Source organism: Stegostoma tigrinum, chromosome 5 (assembly GCF_030684315.1).
Source record: "Stegostoma tigrinum isolate sSteTig4 chromosome 5, sSteTig4.hap1, whole genome shotgun sequence".
In the NCBI taxonomy this organism is placed as follows: domain Eukaryota; kingdom Metazoa; phylum Chordata; class Chondrichthyes; order Orectolobiformes; family Stegostomatidae; genus Stegostoma; species Stegostoma tigrinum.
In genome coordinates this window covers 39,899,753-39,915,478 of record NC_081358.1, presented here as the reverse complement: position 1 = coordinate 39,915,478, position 15,726 = coordinate 39,899,753, and the positions used below count along the sequence as shown (strand labels likewise).

The 15,726-nt window shown below is 39.7% G+C and overlaps 1 protein-coding gene across 3 annotated transcripts in view; it reads right to left on the bottom strand.

Annotated features, from left to right (window-relative positions):
* Positions 1–15,726, bottom strand: part of LOC125451665 (zinc finger protein 407-like) — a 455,235-nt gene that overhangs the window by 258,507 nt on the left and 181,002 nt on the right. For 2 of the 3 annotated variants that reach the window (XM_048529122.2, XM_048529124.2), the window contains exon 4: positions 9,699–9,773. The exons of the other annotated variant lie outside the window; for it this stretch is intronic. In XM_048529122.2, coding sequence (XP_048385079.1) covers positions 9,699–9,773 — 75 coding nt within the window. The remainder of the gene's footprint in view (positions 1–9,698; positions 9,774–15,726) is intronic. 3 annotated transcript variants of the gene reach the window in all.

Genomic DNA, 15,726 nt, shown 5'->3' with positions numbered 1-15,726 from the left:
GCCTGTTTCCACACTGTAGGGAATCTAATCTAACCTAAAAGATGTCATGCCAAATGACCCCCAATAGGCTTTATTTTCATGGGAATATCTCACCCTATGATTACACAATCCAATCACTGTGTTCCCACAAAATACTCTAAACACCTTTTGAAATTTTTGTCATTACTTTTACTCTACTTCAGTGGCTGGCATTCCTAAATACCATGACTACATGTATTTATCAAATTGTCACTGATCTCTGTAGCGTGCTCAAAGCCAAAGCCTGATCTTGATATTATGGTCAGAACTGGAGGAGAGTGAGGTGAATTTAGACTGTGCAGGCTGAATATTTGCAACGTGCCTTATTTCTGGAATACATCAAGCAGATAACCTAATGCAATACTTTTCTAGCACTTTCCATTCAATAGCTTGATCACAAGAATTTTGACTTGAAAGAAAATGTAACTTTTCATACTATTTGTGTAAAATTTGATCCTAGTTATTTCATGGTTCAAAGGCCAAAAATTGCAGAACTCGTGTATAATGCTGGAAATGTTAAGGATTCAATTTTATTGCAAATTCAGAACTACTAATGAGAATAAATATCAGTAAATAAAAAGATTTATATTTGTATTCTGTAGTTAGCACTGTTGCCTCACAGTGCCAGGGACCCGAGTTCAATTCCAGCTTTGGGTGACTATCTGTAAGAATTTCCTCGGGGTGCTCTGGTTTCCTCCCACAGTCCACAGACATGCAAGTTAGGTGGATTGGCCATGCTAAAGGCGGGCTTATGGGGATAGAGTAGAGGTTAGATCCAGATGGGACCCTTGTCGGAGGGTCAGTGCAGATTCAGTGGGTTAAATGGCTTCTTTCCACACTGTACTGATTCTATACGTTACTTCATTTAAATTATTGAAATGTCAGAATTATGAACGACAAGCCATATTATGATTATTAATTACTGCAATTTATATGTCTTTGAGATGTAAAAGTCAACACCATGACTTTTGGCCTTAAAAAGTTAGTTTTAAAAATTCACATCATTACATTAGTAAGCAAGTAAGCTAAAGTCATCATAGTCCAACTGGTTCATGCTACTGTACCATTAGAAATAGACAACTGGTGCTGGGTCACTTTGAAGGTCACCACACCTCAGGCAAACAAGAGGTTGAAAAGGAAAGTCCTCCATGGTAACCTCAGCCAGTGTGCGAATTTAACCCACACTGGTGATATCACTCTGCATCACAAATCAGCCATTCAGCTAACTAATTCCCATTATAGTACTATATACAGTGTACACTACAGGATACATGACTTACAGGATGCCATATTGTGATTTGCGAAGTTGGATTTGCCACACAGCCCATATGGTGGCACAGTGGTTAACACTGCTGCCTCATAGCGCTAGGGACCCAGGTTCGATTCCAGCCTCGGGAGACTTTCTCCCCTTGTTTGCGTAGGTTTCCTCCGGGTGCTCCGGTTTCCTCCCACAGACCAAAGATGTGCAGGTTAGGTGGATTGGCCATGCTAAATTGCCTGTAGTGTTCAGGAAAGTGTAGATTAGGTGGGTTATAGGGGGATGGGTCTGGGTGGGATGCTCTGAGGTTCAGTGTGGATTTGTTGGGCCGAAGGGCCTGTTCCCACACTAAAGGGATTCTGTAATATCTGCTATGTATACCAATGAAAAGGCAAGAATAGCGGAAACAATATCATGCTTGATTTACCACCTCTCTAAGTTAGAAACTTTCCTGTACTGAACATGCTCTAATGTTCCTACATTGCTGCTAGTTCATAATCTTGAACTTCCTTCCCTAACATCATAGAAACATAACAAATAGGGACAGAAATATTTGCATTGTTGGGCCTATTCTAACGTTCAACCAGACCACTGGTGATCTTCTATCTTAACATCATTTTCCACTACTATCTGTGTATCTGTTGATGTCTTGAAAATTAAAAAAAAAATCTATCAATCTTGGCCCTCTGGGGTACAGAATTTCAAAGATTCATCTGAATATATAAATTCCTTTTTATTTTGGTCCTAAACAGCTTATCCTTTATTCTGAGATTGGTCCTCAATACTAGACCACCCATGCAGAATAAACATCCTTCTTGAATCTAGCCCCCTGAGTACTGCAAGAGTTTTATATTGTTCAATGAGATGACCTTTCATTCTTCTGAAATCTGCATCCTGAATCTCTCATCATACAGCAACCCTGCCATCCCTGGCATCAGTCTGTAAACAGCACTCCCTGAGTGTTGAGTTCCAACGAGAATCAGGAGGCCAAAGTATGAAACAGCAATATATCAAGGAGATACGTACTCTGAGGCTGCAAGGTTAGACAGCGCGGTCTCCTGCCCAAAATGACCTATGACATCATCACGTCATGAAACAGTCTCTTAAGGTGACAATCCACCATACTTCTACAATATCCCTCCCCCTTACATCAATGAAAACATTCATAACATTTACATTTATCCATACAACTTTCCAGAGGATGTTGATTCCAGTGCAGTTGTCAGGCTTTTTTTCTTTACTTACTCTGAGGATGAGGGCATCATTGTCTAGGCAGCATTTATTGCCCATCCTCAATTGCCCAGAGGGTAGTTAAGAGGTAACCACATTGCTGTGGGTCTGCAGTCACACATAGGCCAGACCAGGTAAGGATGGCAGTTTCCTTCCCTAAAAGGACATTAGTAAACCACAAGGGTTTTTCCGACAATTGACAATGGATTTATGGTCACCAGTAGACTGTTAATTCCAGATATCTATTGTATTCACTTTTCACCATCTGCCATAACATTATCCTCTAGTTTTAGGCATACAAGGAACATCTGCCCTGAGTAAACTGAATATTTGTACAACATACAGTACTGTCTCCCTCAGATATTCCGGTTGCTGTTCTATACTCAGGATATATCCAGGTCTCCATTTGGTGCAGTTATTTGTGGATCTTCAATTAATGGTGACACTAGCACATTCATTTAGGTTCTAAGAATTCATCTTAACGTCTTTTCTCATCTCTAAAGTATAGGAGACTCTGCCAATCTCTGCAATAATAATGGCTGGTACACAGTTCTTGACAGTGGTGTAATTCCTCACGATCACTCTTCTTGACTTTTTCAGAAGAAGTGACATTTGGCCTTGATCAGCACAGTGGCTCAGTGGTTTGCACGACTGCTCACAGCGCCAGGGACCTGGGTTCGATTCCACCTCCAGCAACTGTCTGTGTGGAGTTTGCACATTCTTCCAGTGTCTGTGTGGGTTTCCTCTGGGTGCTGTGGTTTCCTCCCACAGTCCAAAGATGTGCAGGCTAGGTGGACTGGCCATGCTGTATTGTCCGTAGTGTTCAGGGATGTGCGGATTAGGGGAACGGCTCTGGGTAGGATGCTCAGAGAGTGTTGGTGTGGACTTGTTGGGCCAAAGAGCCTGTTTCCACACAGTAGGGATTCTATGATTCTATGTTTTCTTGTTGGAAATCTTGTCTTTGTTATTTCCTGACAACAATGTCTTTCATCATGGGTGATTTCAGCATATCAAAAGCTGTGTGTAATTGATGCTTTATTATGAGCATTGCTGGAGAATTTCGAGTGATTGAGTTGATTGTATTCTGGTATGTTAACAAAATTTGGCTCAGTTTTTGAGGAGTGATCCTTGTGCTCAAGTTAGCCTAAGAAATACATCATTGTTTAAACAAACCTTTCTGTCAAACCTCTTCTGGTTGGGTGACAACAAGCTGATCGGATACATTGAATCATTTTTTGAATCATTGAATCCCTACTGTGTGGAAACAGGCCCTCTGGCGCAACTAGTCCACACTGAACCTCCAAGTATCCCACTCAGACCCATATAATCCATGTAATCTACACATCCCCACGGGTAATTTAGCATGGCCAATTCACCTAACCTGTATGTCTTTTGGAGTGTGGGAGGAAATCGGGGCACACAGAGGAAACTCACGCAGATACAGGGAGAACGTGCAAACTCCACACAGACAGTCGCCCGAGGCTAGAATCAAACTGGTTCCTGGTGCTGTGAGGCTGCAGTGTTAACCACTGAGCCACTGTGCCACCCCAAAGATCTTGTACTCTTGGATAACTTTCTTCACTGTCCACTACATTACCAATTTTGGTGTCATCTGCAAAAAAAATCACTAACAAGCATTCCAGGGAGCCAAAACTCACAAAGGACTTTCTCTATCTTTCAACGGTTTTCAGCAACTTCAGGCCATTTAGTATGTGCATTGACCGCTCTGGAAAACATTCAACCCTGAAAAGGTCCAGCGTAGTCAATATGTACTCTTTGCCACAACCATTCTGGCTATTCAAATGGGTGTAATTGCATGCAGAAATAGGTTGCACTCTCGCACCAAAAATAGCTTCTAACTATCTCCTTCGTTCTGACAATGATACAGTGACCTTCATGCTGTAGATTTTACACGTATTTCCTTTGCTTCGGTAGAATGATAACCCACGTTCCCCACTGGGCACATAAATGGATAGCTTCCGTGTAACATTTGGTTTCAGTTCTGGATTTGTTCGTGTGACCTTGCCACATTGATTACTTTTGATGTTAGTGGATCATTTCCAGTGTATTTCTTAACTTGTTCTGCCATTACTTCAGTGATCTGACATTGAAGTTGAAAAGGTCTAGCTAAGGTAAGGACTGTTTGTGGCTAACTGATTTAGCAAAGATAATCTAGAGAGCTTATCAGCATTCCCAACTAAGTTGCATGGCTGATACTTTATTGTCAATGTGAACTGAAAGCAACAATGCCCCTTTCTGCATATGCAACAGAAGGTATCCCTGTACAAGGTTGAAATATTGTGGTCAATGGTCTGTGATATTTAGTATGATAAATTGCCAGCTATACAAGTATTGATACAACCATCTGATGCTGAAAATGATTCATAGAGATTCTTTTTCTATCTGTACACAGTTCATTTCTACCTTATCTGATGATCTTGATGCAAAATCTAATGGCTTCTCTTCAACATTGGGTCATATGTGAGATCCACCAGGTCCCACTCTATACAATGAGACATCACATGCTTGTTGCAACAACAACTTTGGGCCAAAATAGGTCAGGTCTTCAGACTTTAATAATGCCTCTTTAGCTCATGTAAAGGCTCTTTCACAATGATCTTCCCAGTTCTAATTGTTGTTTGGCATAATAAATTGTGCAACTGTTTGAGAATGGTTGAAAGATTGTGACAAACCTGCCAAATTAATTAAGCCAGCCCAAAAATGATCACAGCTTATTCACATCTAGACATGATGTTGCGTCAGTTATGGCTTTTACTTTTGAAGGTGACTTATGGAGTCCCTTGGCATCAATGACACAACCTGAACATTCAATGAAAGATTATTAAAAAAAAATCACATTTGTCTTTCTTCAATCTTGAACCATAATCTTCAACCCTCTACAGAACAGCATATAAGTTGTGGAGATGCTATTTTTTACTTGTCTGACCACCAAAGTATCATCTGGGTAACATTTTCAATTCTCATTGCTAGAAGAACCCAACACATCATTGCAAAAGATAAAGCTGAGACCTTTGCGACAATCTTTAGCCAAAAGTGTCGAGTGTGTGATCCAACTCAGCCTTCTCCAGGGGTCTCCAGCATCATAGATGTCAGGGCCCAACCAATTCAATTCACTTCACTCCACTTGGAGGTACCAGATACTGCAAAGGTTATGGACCTTGACAACATTTAGGCAATAGTACTGAATGTTTGTGCTCCAGAACTTACTGCACTCCTCAGCAAGCTATTCTAGTTATGACATAGATTTCCATGTTGTAGCTATCTGACAATGTGAAAAATGCTCAGATATGCCAACACACAAAAAGCAGGACAAATCCAAACAAGCGAACTGTCACTCTATCAATATACTTTCAAATATCAGTAAAGTGATGGGAGGGGTCATCAGCAATGCAGACAGACCCCGCATTTCCAGTTGCTTGCCACTTCAACACATCATTGTGTTCCCTAACTAAAATCTGTGTCTCAGGCTTGCTGCAGTGTTCCAGTGAAGCTCATTGCTAGCTGGAAGAACAGCACCTCATTTTCCACTTGGGAACTCTGCAGCCTTCTGGACTTAACACTGAGTTCAACAATTTTAGGGCTTGAACACCTTCCCCCAAGATTTCCCTTGACCCTCACACACCAAGCCTTAGCATCACATGGGCTGCTAGGACACACTACCCAATGTCAGTCACTAATAGTCCCCATTAACAGCTATTCATTCCCACAACTGACGTTTAACCATTCCTCTGTCTGTCCAATTGTTTTTATCTCTCTTTGGGCTCTACCTCTGCCTTATATTTACTCTTCACTCCCCTCCCCTCACCCCATCTTCTGTTAAAAAAGAATCATTCTCTTAGCTGCCATCGGTTCTGAGGAAGGGTCCCTGGGCCTGAAATGTTAATTCTGATTTCTCTCCACTGATGCAGTCAGACCTGCTGAGATTTTCCAGCAATTTCTGTTTTGGATCATAACCTCTGGCTGTTTAAACTCCCTGAAAAGAATGATCTGCTGCTGCTCCTTGGCTCTGGCACTAGGTAAGTAACATCTATGTGTTCCTCTAAATAGTTAATCTCCTACCACAATTGTTCATCCTTACCCCTGTGCAGCTGAACCACCCTAGATGCCAAGGATTTAGAAGTTTGCACATTCTCCCCATGTCCACTTGGGTTTGTGCAGGATGCTCCAGTTTCATTCCACCATCAAAAGATGTGCAGGTTAGGTGGATTGGCCTGATAGTGCAGAGTTACTGGGTTAGGGTAGGTGTTCGGTCCAGGTGGAATGCTCTCAAGAGAGTTGGTGCAGACTCAATAAGCCAAATGGCCTCTTTCCGCACTATAGGGATTCTATGACTTGGCAATTCTATAAGAGAGCATTATCACTAACAAGATCCTAACCAGGAAACTGGAGCTAGAGTGTGCAGGAGTATCCTGAGTCTTTCTGCCTAGCACTTCTCCTATAGGGTTGGCAGTCATCCATCCCTCCTTGTCTACAATCTCCTCACCAGTAGTATGCACACCCCCATTCATATAATTCTCAGCCTCATATTCATGCCATAGTCACTCCAGCCACCATTTAGGTCATGAAACCGGTGCTAGTGTTTCTGTAACTATGATAGTTCATATACCTGTGGCTGCCAAAGCCACAGGAGGCATCCACCGACTTATCACATTTCATGTAAAAGATCTGTAATGCCTTCATTTTACAGACTATTTTCTTATAAATTGAAAACTAGAATGTATTCACCAGTCTTCCCTCTGCCAAAGTCACTTCTTAAGATGCAGGACATTATGTTTCAAACTATGCTATGCCCAAATCGGGCTGGACAATTTTGTGCTACACTCAGCCCTCACTGCTTCCTGCCACTCACCAAAGTTATACAAAAGTCATAATTTAGTTACATAAGTACTGTTTTCCTTTTTTAAAAAAAAAAGTTTTTAAACTAGCTAAAGAACCTTCCAGAGCAGTGTACTAACATATCTTTTTACACTCAGTCCCTAACATTAATTACTCACCAATTTACAGATTTCCTTTGACGTCAATGATTGAAGTTTTGAAAGTTTACTTTTTCTTCAAAGTCAGAGCACATCAAATTCTAGCACAGCTACTTCATTCAACAGATGCCTGCTCCTTCATAGCCTGGATACCTGCTCCTTCCTGCCCAGACACCCACTCCTTTACCTGCCAGAAGCCAGCACCTTTACCCATGGATGCTGGCTCTTTACATGTTGGACTCCTGCTCTGTTACAGCCCACAAACACCCTCTCCTTGACCCCAAACTCTCATTCCTCGAGTCCCCTCCAAATTTAGATTTGCAGGTTTATGTTTTTGGAGCAAGATGTAAACATTCAACCTAAATGATTCAGGGAACTGAGCCCAGCTTACATACAAGACCATCGCAAGATCTGAATCACATGATCATCATCGCTAGATCTGCTGCAGCTCATGGAGAAGGCTCATCACCACTCTCTAGTTAGTGCAGAGGGACAATAAATACTGCCTTAACCATAGTCAGCCTTAACCACGTCACATTCCGAGCAAGCAGTTTTGAAAATGAAAATTTATTAAAGTAGTCTTTCAGTGGTTCATGAACAGTCACGCTGGGCGTGCTATCCAATGGAACGGAACTGCACTTTGGAAACAAGTCAGAGAAACGCTGGAAATCTTTCACAAATAATGCATCTCACCTGTTGCTGGGAAAATGAATTTCATGTCAAAGCAAAAATACCTACTGCTTGACATAGCAAATCTAGTTAAGAAGTTTATTTCAAACTGAACAGGCTCCCTACCCCCTGATGAGGGAAGACCTTGGTTTACAAATTGACTCAAAAATCTTGTATTACAGCAACTGTAGACATGAAATTTGTCAATGCAACATCATATCCTGCCCATGGAGGTCAAGGAATATTGGTTTTACTCAGTGTCAATATCACCAAGACTCCTGTGTGATGAGCTTTCCACGATCTGTGCATACTTTCTACAGGATGTGTGGGCACACAGGGAAAGGGAAGCTTAGAAGATTGATTTTCAAACTGAGGATACACAGACCACTGGAAATCCTAGAAGCTTTCCACAAGGTCTGAAAAATATGTACATGGCTAATTAGCAGGACTGGCTTTATGGATGGGTGACTGCGGTCAAGAGTATACAAATATTTAGGGGATGGAGCAGGCAGGGTACAAGCCAAGAGACCGAGAGGGACGTTTACAACCAACACATGCAGTAGAGTGCGTTGGCTGTCTCACTTCACAGGCAGGTTGCACGTTAGAGTACAGAGAGCAGCAGGAATATCATTAGAGTGCTAGACGAGCTAAGCCTAAGTCAAGAGAGGAGACCTTTATAAGTCACCATAATCTTACCAGGCCAAAGAGTTTCTCTCTCATGAGAGAAACAAATGATGTTGGTTTAACTTGAGGGTCACCACAACTCAGGCAAGTGGAGAGGTTGAGAAGCAAAGTCTTCCATGGTAACATCAGTCAGAACAGGAATTGAACCAATGCTGCAGGCATCTTTTTGCAGCCATCCAGCCAACTGAGCTAACCAGCTCCCAAAATATTTAAGTATCACCCACTTTAACTTAAAAAACAGCCACCAAAATACAAAAGGGAAATTCTGCAGAAACTCTGGGAGGTCTGGCAGCATCATGGAGAGGAACAGAGTTAACATTTTGAGTCCAGCGACACTTCTGAAACAGTGTCCTGAAGATTTCCAGCATCTGCAATTCTTTGATTTATTAATAAATACAAATTCGCCCACATTGCCACTTTCCATAAAGCTGGCCTTTACCCAAATAGACAAGTGCTACTTCTTATACAGACTGAATTTTGAATGATGCTCTAATTTAGGTGAGGGATCTATTATAACTAATCCATTGAAAAAGGAGGTCTTTAAGCCATTGATCTTAAGCGATTTTGGTTGGAGAACATTCTCACAGTAAGTTGCAAGTTGACATAATTTTTAACCAGTCTCAGATATTAAAACAAATCATGAAGTATAATTCAAAATCTACAATGAGCAATGCTACCTTGGTTGAGGTGTAGTAAAACTGGCCATCCATTTCACTCCACACATTTCCTGCTGATATATTAAGTTATATTCTACATTTGACCTTTGTGATCTGGACTTTGATACTGCTCTGAGATGCAGTATAACAGAAATTAAATGGCTAAATATTACTAGCTGGTTCTCCTACCGTTCCTTCGGAGTCCCGATACCATGTTTGCCCAATAAATGTGTGCTAAGATGTTTCTTCATAACAAAGGCCCATCTAGAAAAGAAAACAAAAACAGACATTTTATACATTTCTACTTTCGCACAATGAGATGAAAAGCTGGAGTACAACAGAGGAAAGTACTTTGCTCGTTGTAGAAACAGGAATAGGGCTTACAAATTTATAGGCAATGAAATGCTCATTACACTTCTTTTCAGTTCGAACCCCAAACTAACTGGTGACAAGTGACATGGATACAGATGAGCATCCTTATAGTCTGTGACCTTAGATCTCACTAGTTGCATGCTTAATGTTCCTGGTGGTGCTGCTGTAATTACATGCACACCAAAACAAGCACAAGCAGAAAATCATTGAAGTTCCCCACCTCTCAAATATCTTGCTGTTTGACAGCCAAGTTTTAATGATATCCAACATGGGCCACAATGTAGTGTGCCAAAAGAACCAAAGGGCCAGATTTTGTGGTCAGCAACAAATCAAGGGTGTTCACTATTAACCTCAAAAGAAAACTGCCTACAACGATCTAGCGATCTCTGAAGCAAGAACTTCACCTTTCCACATGCAAGTTTCCATGATATGTTACAACAAATGAGTGTGACAAGATTACTGCAGGTTTGGATAAGACAGAAAAGAAAGTTCCCTAATTGCCTGATGATACAAGGACAATTGGATCAAGGATTTAAGGTATTGTACGAGAACTGTAGGAGGGATGTGGAGAAGAACATTTTGTTCAGAGCAAGTGGTACTGACCTGGATCTTGTGATCCATAAGGATGGTGATGCAGAGAGGATTGATGGTTTTAAAAGGAAATTGGATGGTCATTTGAAGGAAATAAACTTGCGAAGCTATGTGGAAAGAACAGGAGATTGGAGTTGACTGACAGGCACACAGAGAGCTGACTGAATGTCCTCTTTTGTTGCCAGAAATGATTCAAGAAGGGTAGCATGCAGCGGCAATAACATCACAAGAACACAGAAACCAAGTAAACTGAAGCATTCACAACCACCAAACCAGAAAACGAAAAGTACTTAAATGCTTTCAAAACAGCAGAATGAAAACTTGCATTTATACAGCAACTTTAACATTATAAAACCTCTCAAGTTGTTTCAGAAGAGTGTTTTAAAACAATATTTTGCACTGAGTCAGATAAGGCAATAACATCTTGGTCAACGGAGTAAATTTTAGGGAGCATCTTAAAGGTTGACAGAGAGGTTGTGGAAGTTATCTTAAGCAGCTGACGACATGGTCGCCAACAGTGGACCAATTAAAATCAGGGCACTCAAAAGACCAAAATTAGATGAATGCAGAGATTTCAGAGGATTGTAAGGTTACAGGAAATTACAGAGATCGGGAGGAGAAAGACTTCCAGAAGGATTTGAAAGCAAGGAAAGGGATGTTAAAATCTAGACCTTTGGTTAACCAGTCAGTGAGCAGAAGGGTGATGTTTGAGCAACATTTTGTGAAAGTTGGAATTTGGGCAGCAGAGATTTTGGTTGCCTCCAGTTTGCAGGTTAGAATGTGAAAATGCGACCCAGAGGGCACTACAATTGTCAGCACTGGAATGAACAAATACAAGAATGAAGGTTTCAGTGTCAGCATTGTACAGGTAGAGGGGAACACTCAAAAAGAGGTGGAAATAGCGAGTCTTAGTGATGGCCAGCAGATCATCTCAGTGTCAAATACGACTCTAACATTGCACAAAATCTGCTTTAGTCTGAAACAGTTTCCACATAGAAGATTGTAGTATTCAAAAAGTAATGAATGCTTCACAAGCTGGGACCAGAGAAAGGCATTGGTCTTTCTAATACTGAATTGGAGTAAACTTCTGCTTATCCAGTCCTGAATGTCAGAGAAGGACTTTAATAGTTTAGCAGTAGTACGAGACTTAAGAGAGGTAGACGGTGGAGAGAGAGCTGTGCGTCAATTTACATTATTAGTTTAAGTTTTCAGATAGCAAAATAAATGCCCGAATGTACGCAGGCAGGAACTAAAATAAAGATATGCAAATATTTCCAAACTAAATAAAAACGTTTTTAAAAAGGTCTTGGTTTTTTTTTATAATTGTGGTGAAAGACAACATTGCATAAATATAAAAACATCTTTTTAGGGCCAGTGAGGGGATTCAGTAATAAATGAATTCAAAGCACTAAAAGCCCAGTTAAACGACATGCAACAACATGGAAATTTTTAAAGGGTTTTTACAAGGCTAGCAGTTTAGAAGTGAAGCTTTTTGCCAATTCATGATTGCAAGGGACACTGCAGCCTGTGGGAACCTCGATAGCACACTTATGGAGTATAGCTCACTGATTGCAAATGCAGGATTTCCATGTCCAAAGTTTCTTGGAGGAATAACAGCAGTAAATGCTGACAGTTTTCACCATCATTATTGCAGCAACTCCATGTCATCACATTTCATAAATCTACCACTACAGAGAGATCCTACTTCAGTCAGTACAACAAGGAGTAATTTTGCTCCAGGTATTAGGTTGACAAGAACACAATACCCAAAAAAATCAATACAATGTGATTTTAGTAGCATTCAAAAAGAGGGAACAAAAAAGGCAGAAGTTGTCAAAATCTCTAAATTAACATGCTTACTTTAAGTCAATACCTTGCAGTCAAGTTGCGAGTTGACACAACATTTAATATGTCCACAAGTCTGAGATTTTGAAAAGAGTCATAAAGTATGCATGAACTCAGTGAGCCTATAGAAACAGGACGGTCACAAACAAAAAAAATCATACATCTATAGACTGACTAGTTTGTCAGTCTATAAAGTGAAGTAGCTATTTTCTTCAGGTGACAGATTTTCACATCTGGTTTTCTGATTAACTCCAGTTAGTTATCAATGTGCATTAATTGTTAATTAGCAAATAGTGCACTTAAACAACTGAATTATTTCAATTCAGAGAACGGAAATCAAGTTGCTCCACAAAATTAGACATTTAGCAACCTTTTGTAAATATCTGTCAATGTGCATATGATAGATCACACAATATCATAATCATTCAGTGATGCACTACGGCAGATATTCTACATTTCACCAGTAATTTTTATTGGTTCGGTTTATAAAGCTTGAAGTAGAGTGGGAGAATCATAATGCACCCACCTACACAAGAGCACTGAGCATTAGTCCTCCAATTTATACTTTCATCGTGCTATATTCCAAGCCTTAAATATTTCAACTGCAATGACAAAATTAATTAACCATTTGCCTGCAACAGGGAATGTCACTAAAAAGTTGAGCTATGCATTGATCTATTCCATTTAATATTGTAATATAAATACAAAACAAACATCATTGTTGCCAGTAAACATCTGCATTAGAATAGAAAACAAAATAGCTGTGTTGTAATGAAAATTATAGTGAGAAGCAATTTAAAATCCAATAGGAATTTGAAAGGTTCTTGTTTTTAAACATGAAAAAGAACAAACAAATTCATCAAATCACAAAAAGTATGTTTAAGTTCATTAAGATGTGAGTTGTTTTAAGTATAGTTGTTCTTCATTTACGAAACAATCATGTGCCAAAAGACGACAGTCATTATATTATACATCCACCCCAAAATGCACACAGTGTGGCAGAAAAAGCCTTTTAAGTGGCATTCAATATTTTTGATTTTGTTTTAAGTACAAAACTAGACATCATGAGCATGCAATGTTATCAACAGTGTTATGAAACTATTTTAGTGGCTGTAAAGAGCAGAATTTCATATTCAAAATGAACATAAATAATAAAATTTTAGTCTGAGTACCCAAATAAATAGGGCTTTCCACATTCTAACCACTATGTGAGCTCAACCAAGAACATGGACACCAGAATTTATCTTACACCAGGTTCATTTACTTTATCCCAGTGCTTGTTGACCGGCATTGACTACTGGTTACACAATGCTTCAATTTAAAAATCTTCATCTTTGTGTTTGCAAATCCTTTTACAGTCTCACCCATCTAACAATCTCACCCCACAATCCTCCGGGATATCCAGATTCCTCAAAATCTGCCCTCTTCTGCAGTCCCGCTGGTGGCAAGATCCTAAACTCTGGAATCCCCTCTGGAATCACCCCTCCACCTTATCATCTTATTTTCAGACATTTCATAAATTCCACTGTAACGATTCTATGATTCATTGCTTTGTCCAAGTTTTAGCTCATGTGATCTAACAGGATTTCGTGTTATACTTTGTTTTAAAATGCTTCTGAAGCAGCTTAGGACATTTCAATATCCTAAAGGTGATTTATAAATGTAAGTTGTTATTGCTGTTGCAGTAAAAAGCATGATGTAAATCCAAATTCTTAAAGTAGTGATATCCCGTAACATATCATTGTTCGTTTGTTCCAAAAGTTACAACTATGATAACACTCTCTGATTTTTCATTATTTTTATTCTTTTTCTTTATTTTTGGTTTGGAGCTGTAAATTGGGAGCTGGGATCTGAAAGGTGACCTTTGGTCACTGAACAGCAACTTGTGTTAAAAAAAGCATGACACTTACATAATCCATGAGATAGATGAGCAACATTACTGATGTTTATAAAAAAGGCAAGCTTTCCCAATTCTCTCCAATTTTTTCCAACAGTCTTTACCACAGGTTTATACTAATGCAGGATTAGATGTAAACACTAAACAAATCTGTAATTAGTTGAACTATCCGAACAAAATAAAACTGGATGACCAATATTATAGTCAACTCTTTTGTCAAGATGATGGATAAATGCTGTCACGGGATGTTAAACATGAATTTATTATGAACTATTATTTACAGCCACATGCAACTCAGTAGGCACATTAGTTTATTCAAAGAGGTTAATATACATTGCAGATGATTGAAGTGTTGCTTTGACTGTAAAGCTTCTCTAGTTATTCAAACAGCATAACTACTTATTACGCAAAAGATGAAAAATAAAGACCTAACTGCAACCTGAAACTTACGATTTAGACAGACCAAACACTCTGACATAAGTAAAATCAGGTTTTAGTGACAACACTTGAACCATACCTGGATCACTGCATAACATCTGAGCACATATACTACAACCTCCTCAGGTGTAGTCTGAAAAGCCAGACAGGCTTTCCTGCTGAACCACCAATCAGTTTCTTTCTTCTCTCTGTAGTGTCACCATTGTTTAGAAGTATTTAGAAGCAGAGCAGGAAAAATAATTAAGCTTATCTAGGATATAAAGATGGTGCTGTTGAAATGGAATGTAGCTTATCAAAAGCATAAGCAACAAAACTTGGAATGATTTGCAAAGAGATTCAACCATTTTTCACAAAACTCTTTAGGCAGTCTAAAAGGGTGCCAACAACTTTGGGCAGGGGTGGGGGTCAATGGGCTTGGGATTTGCTTCAATTTTTTGTCTTTTCGGTTAGCTAATCTTTCTTCTGTTCTGAAGCCAATACTTATTGGCAATGTTTGCATTTCTCTTTCATTAAGGAAATTAAGGGCCATGGGGGAAAAGTCAGGAAAGGTGAGTTGCGGATAATCATATCAGCCACGATCTCAGTGAATGCTGGAAAAAGCTCAATGGGCAGAACAGCCTACTTCTGCTCCAGCATCTCATAATGTAAAACTAAATCTGGGCTAACAATTTGCAACTTGCTGACTCCAAACTGGCCAACATCTCAAACTGCATCACTAGACAATGAGCAACATTGTTGGCCTAAGTGATATCACACCGCATAAGCTTTCAATCACAATCACAAAGGCTGCATTATTCCCATATCTAAAGTAAGGATTGTTGAGGGAAAATTGCATAAATATTTGGAGAGTATGTGAAAATGTGATTAATTTTGAATTGGCCCAGCAAGGAATTAACAGCACAAATTATTATACAAATTGCTATTTGCTATGCTGCAAACTAGTGGAACTCAGTGGTAAATCTGTAACTTCACTCGCTTCCAACAGCATCTCAGACAATTTTTAATGAAACCTTCCTTATGTACTTGCATCATCCACTGTACCTTCCACACCAGCTCTCTGCCATGCAAAAACCT